The 6,319-nt window shown below is 33.5% G+C and overlaps 1 protein-coding gene across 1 annotated transcript in view; it reads right to left on the bottom strand.

Annotated features, from left to right (window-relative positions):
- Positions 1 to 441: 441 nt before the first annotated feature.
- Positions 442 to 6,319, bottom strand: part of ROBO2 (roundabout guidance receptor 2) — a 327,405-nt gene continuing 321,527 nt past the window's right edge. Inside the window, exons 28-29 of the mRNA XM_029285756.1 lie at positions 5,310 to 5,555; positions 442 to 692 (exon numbers count right to left, since the gene is read on the bottom strand). Coding sequence (XP_029141589.1) covers positions 442 to 692; positions 5,310 to 5,555 — 497 coding nt within the window. The remainder of the gene's footprint in view (positions 693 to 5,309; positions 5,556 to 6,319) is intronic.

The following is a 6,319-nucleotide window of genomic DNA, read 5'->3' as shown; positions in this document are numbered from 1 at the left end:
AAGAATCTAAGCAATTATGTTATATAGAGGGAGTCTCCTGTACTAAAAGACATAACATTAGTGGAAGCTGTTATTACCCTTTGTTATGTGTTATAAATTTCTAGGAAACTAACATTGTATTTGGCTTTTCATTTTTCCTATATACTGGTTTGTTTCTTGCTTATTTAACAAAATGGTTATAATATAGTTTTATGAAACATGGTCTTTGTGCCCTACAAACTCAAGAAAACTAAACAAGAAGTTCCATTGATTCAGGGCTATGGAACATTACTATTTATACTAATTCAGATGGAAAATACGGTGTACACTTGTTTAAATTTATAATATTGTGATTTACATTATTAAACGTAAAAAATGTTGCAGCATATTATAGGTTAATATATTGTTAACAATAGTTTTCCCATGATTATCCACTGACACAGTAAAGTAAACATTTTTCTTCTATTCTAATTTTAAACATTTTAATGTTCTTGATTGCAAAATAATCTTACATAATTCATCAGAAAACTGTCCTTGACTGTTTAATCCAATATATCCTACATCAATGAGGTCGCTCATGTTGCGCTGATGGCCTCCTTTCATGACATCTGCTTTTTTGGGTCCAGTTGATCCTTTAGAAGATGCTGTACCTGAAGAGCTGTGACCACCTGGGGATGGGAAGCTAGGCTTGCTATATGGCACCAATGTCTCTTCTGAAAATATAATGAGACATACAAATTTTTAAATTGGCTTGTGCATTAGGAATCAATAGTCTCACCTATGTATATGAAATATTACATTCAATATATATAATTCAAAATAATTAAATGTACAGATGAATTTAATAACTTGACTGATACTTTAAAACGACTAAACCTTTGGAAAGAAAAATATATGCACCCCTTTTGCTTAAAATATATGCACCCCTTTTGTTTAGTGTAATAGTTAAGGAAGCAGTGCTGAAATATGGGGACCATGAGTTCTAGACCTGCTTAGGTGCAAAGCCAGCTGGGTGAACTTGGACTATTTGCTCTCCAGAAGATTGCAACCCTCTTTTGAAAAAAATCTTGCCAAGGAAATTGCAAAGACTAGTTCAGGCAGGAATCAGAAGTTACATTTTGCTCAAAGGAACACAGTCATATATTCATTCTGAAATTAAACCGCTCATAATTAAAACAAACATGGTGCCTTAAATAAATAGAAAAAATACACAATTTGCAGACTAATAGTTGATTACTGAGTAACTATTGCTGCTCAGTGTACAAAAATACTTTTCTTCACCACTAGAATTATGATAAATTTTCAATTAAGATAAAGAACTATACAATTAGCATATTTAATTACTTACCTGGTATTATTTCCAAAGATATTTAGTCCTTCGGAAATTATTTAATTGACTTATATATAAAAACTAAAACATTACCTAATAAACATTTCCTATGCTTTAATGCTGAGTTCTGTCACAGGATCACATTCACTATTTCTTAGCAAAGATCTATAGAATCTGTTATAATTTAAGAATAAAATTCCAGGCTTCTGATGAGGAACAATGAACCAATGCACAATATTTTTCTCTGCTCTGCAGAGTGCAGGAGACATTACAGCCTAAAAAGCTACTGGATGTTAGATCTAGATTCCTGAAATTCTCTTTGGAACATGTTGTGATTAACCATTTATACTTTGGAGACCTATTTTTATGACTAGATATCAGGAACCGATTTCAATCAGCTGGGACTCATGGATTCCATTGTGCTCCAAGCCATAAATGCTGCCTTTCATGAACTTAAAGTTCAACCAAACTCCATATTTTTATTCACTTTAGACTTGTATTTTATTGTTCCTTTAAGATTTAAAAATCTTGGAACAGCAACTTTACCAGTCACTTTGTGAATCTCTCTTCAATCTGTTTAAAAAGAAAGAAAATCAGGGTTCAAGAAATGCATGACTTTTTGATTCTATACTGGAACCAAAAGCAGATATTAAAGAGAAACCCCTGAATATAATCAGAATAGAACCTAGGATGTACATAAAAATTATAAGAAATAGATGGATATGCTGGATTTACCAATGGAACTAAATGATCATTTAAAAATTAAAGGCATACAAATAATGTATCAAAACATGTGGATTATCTTTTAAAATTGGAATATAAGAGATGTACTGGAATTATTACATGGAAATTACAGATGGACGTGGATAAAGATGACAAGATTTCCAAGAGAAGAAATAAAAATAAAAACACTCTGCTAGAGAGGAGTTCCCTGAGGGTGGGCTCAGCACGAGGTCTGAAAGCTCGGAAGACTAAACCTCTATTCCTGGTGACCAACCCAGATTGGATCCTGCAACATTATCATGGGACACCTATATCTGCCTTCATTGGTGAGAAATAAAAGTAATAGAAAAAAACTTGATCAAGATTTGAAAATGGCTTGAGCAAGAAACCTCTGATGATGCTTAGTGGTTATCATAAATGGATATTGTTATTTTTGATATGTAAAGAGAAGTTACTATATCTTATTTTTTGTAAGGTTTAATTGTTAATTTAGATTATATTTTGATTAGTAAAAAGGAAGATAAAGGCTTTTTTGATTAAATGGGAAGGAGTACTATATTATGTTCTTGCTTTTCTTTCAATGTTTTTACTGGACCTTTGCTGATTAATAAGGAATGCTGAAGATTTAGAGATAAAAATAGATGAGTTATAGGATGAAGATGTACTTGGTTTTATTTTAAGAGACAATGAAAAGTTGTTAATGATGAATATACTTGTTAACAATGAAGGTGGAAATTTCTTTCTCTTATTACTTCTTTCTTGGTGGTTGATTCTTTTTCCAAACTATTTTTGTGTTTGGTTCTTATATTAGATTTACAAATTTAATATAATCAATAAAATTATTGGAAAAAATATATCACCTAGTCTTAGAACTAAAATTCCAACCAAGATTAATCCATTTACATTCTATTGATTCCAGTAGAAAACAAACAAGATGGTGGTAAAGCAATATTCAAATATTTAGTTCATAATCCATTACTGAAATCTGTTCTATGTTCTAAGACAGAGTTACCCAACCTTTCCAGCTTTGCAGACTGTTGAGGGGGGGAGAGGGAATGGTTCCGCGTGAGCGGCTGGCAAGCATGTGGGCCTGCACACAGCTCCATTTGCCTGTAAGCCTGCCGCTCACACAAAGGGAGTGTATGTGCATGCGCTCACCCATTGCTCACACAAATGGAGCTTGCATGCACATGCATGCCCACTGCTCATGTAAGTCAGATGCATGTATGCACGCATGCTCAGTTTCCATGGCCCAGTTGCAAACAGCTCATGGCCCATTAGTGGGCTGCAGCCCAAAGATTGGGAACCCCTGTTCTAACAAGTATTTAAAGTGACTAGGATTAGGATTATAGGAACCTGGTTTTATTATGTTGTACCATCAGTCCATACAACTGAGTTGTAAGTAAAAGCTTTTCCTAATTTCACGTCAAAGGTTAGTGGCTACAAAATGAATCTGAGACTTTCATACATAATAATAAGCTATGGCAATAGTACATAAATAGTACAGTTTGAACCACACCTGAAATACTGCATCCAGTTTTGGTCACATTACAAAAAAGTTGTTGAGATTTTGTAAAAAATGCAAAGAGCAACTAAGATGATTAAGAGCTCGGAGACTAAAACATAAGAAGAACCATTGCAGGAATTGGGTATGGCTAGTCTAGAGAAAACAAGGACTAGGGGTGACATGATAGCAGTATTCCAGTAGTTGAAGGGCTGCCACAAAGATGAGAGGGTCAACTTATTCTCCAAAGCATCAGAGGGCAAGACAAGAAAACAATGGATGGAAAATAATCAAGCAGAGAAGCAACCTGGAACTTTTTAACAGTGGAAACAGTTAACCAGTGGAATAGCTTGCCTTCAGAAGTTGTAGGTGCTTCATCACTGGAGGTCTTTAAGAAGAGACTGGACAGCCACTTGTCTGAAATGGTATTGGGTTTTCTGCTTGAGCAGGAGGTTGAACTAGAAGACCTTCAATATCCCTTCCAGTTCTAGTCTGAATGATTGATTGATTGAACTCAAGCCTCAATATGCAATATGTCTTCTGATATGTCTACTTTGAAATACATTTTTTTTAACATTATAACCCAATTTTTAAACCATGTATTGAACCTGGACCATACAGAATTACATTGCTTGTTCTTGCTTGTCCTATCCTGGTGTCTTTTAACATTTTGGCATTTTTTTAAAAAAGTGTTCAGACATAATGTCTAACAAATGGTCTTTAATGAAGAATGTCATTGCCCTTATTGATTTTCTTATATCTACTTGGGTCTGTGACACAATCACTGCAGCATTATTGCTGCATGTGTATTGGGAAAGGACAGTATTATATACAGTAACAAGATATAGAACATTTATTTAGCAGAATAAAAGACCATAAATATATTTCTGAAGTGTATTTTTCAGTTCACTGAGGCTGATTCCTAGATAGATATATTCCACTCTTATATTTACACAGTAATAATCCCAAAATAATAGATTGTTGTTCTTATAAAATAATCAAAATTCAGCAGTCAATTAGTGCATTGCATTATTGTTGTGCATCCCATAAAACACATCATTATTACTGAATATCATGAGAATAAAGAATTTATGTCAGCATGCTTTTATCATATGTAAATATTTTTTTCTTATTATTTATTTGCAATTTATAATTTTTTGGTAAAGAGCTATGAATATAGAATTTATTCCACTAATTCAGGATGCCTGAAATATATTGTACCAGTTAGTAGAATGAATATCTGAAATCTGTAGACAATAATTTATGAATATAGTAAATATATTTCTTATAAATAAGACTTCCAAATCACTAAACTGGCTGAACAAAATTTCTAACCTTTATCTTTTAAAAGTTACATACAAGCAAGTCACAATTTTGACCATTTTTCAGAAAAAAATGAATTATATATGAATCAATGTTTGCTAATGAACATAAAGATATTTAGTGCACTATTAGCACGTAAAAATTTTAGATCAGTGTTTTAAAAACACAACAAATACATGCTTCAAAGATAATTGTTCAGATAATAAATAAATGCTTCAGGTGTATAGAATAACAGCATTATTAATACCTAAAAGAAAGCATTCAATCAGAATGTTAGGTGTATTCAATGCTTCACCCTTGTAAGAACAAATAACAATGGATGTCAGATGCTAATTGACATCCTTTGTTGCTACGTAAGCCTTGACCTTCACCATTTGTAAGGGAATTAATAGTAAATTATAACAGGTTTAGGGAATTGCCTAAGCTGCTCTGAGATGTACAATTACACACCTGATCCAAAGGCTTGCTTTTGCTGGCCTTGAAGTTCGGTGGAAGTTAGCCAATCCTGGGTTTGTCGTTGCCACTCTAATGATGTTCTACCTTGGCGATCCAAAGAACTCTTTGTTTCATCTATGTTGGTTGTATGCTGTCGCTCTAAAGAGCTCCCTTTTCTCTCTGTTGAACCTCCACGTTGGCCAGTACCTATCTGTTGCCTTATTCCCTGACCCGGAGGTGGGTCTGGTGGTGGTGGAAGATCTAAAAATGTAAACAGCTTTATAAAATTCAGTGAAACATTAAATTATAGAACAAAAAAGAAGGGCTTTATCTATTAACAGTATTAAACATATATTTTACTGATTTTAGTTAGGTCATATTCTTTCTGAGAAAAATAATTTTAGCTGGCCCAGATAATCTATATTTCTTATTACATATTTGCAAAACCTATAAATTCGTTGATTTTGATAAACTAAGCAGAACTATACTTGGATGTTTGTTTCTGACCTCCAAGAAATGTCCGAACTGCAGGCTAGAAGGACAATCCCTCCGCCCCCGCCCCCCCAAAAAAAATTCCAGAAGAAATCAATGGAGGACCATCTTTGTAATTGTTGCCAAGCTATCTACGCACTCAGGAAGACCCAATATCCCAAAGGAGCCTTTTCTTTATTAAAACAAAAACAAAAAGACCTGTAAGATGGAACTTTTACAGTAATGTTCTCAGTTAAGCCAATCTCTGTGGTCAGAGTAACTATCTGAACATTCATTAAAAGAGTAATTCTACCCTTTCTGCCTCCCTTTTGTGTGTCTTTAATCAACACATCAATTCACATCAGTAAATGCAGCTGTAAGAGGTAACTGGGACAGATAAAACTCTCACTTTATGAACTTCTTTTAAGTTAACATTTTTAAAATTTACTTGCAGTCTTTTAGTCCTTGAAACAATCATTGTAACCCTTTTCTCATGAATAACAATTCCACTATATACTCTGCCTACTCCAAATTTAAAAAAAGTATGTACTACC

The sequence above is a fragment of the Protobothrops mucrosquamatus genome, unplaced genomic scaffold, assembly GCF_001527695.2.
Source record: "Protobothrops mucrosquamatus isolate PMUCROS unplaced genomic scaffold, P.Mucros_1.0 scaffold_185, whole genome shotgun sequence".
NCBI classification, from domain to species: Eukaryota; Metazoa; Chordata; class Lepidosauria; order Squamata; family Viperidae; genus Protobothrops; species Protobothrops mucrosquamatus.
The sequence above is the reverse complement of the archived record's forward strand: the minus strand, read 5'-3'. Positions and strand labels throughout refer to the sequence as shown.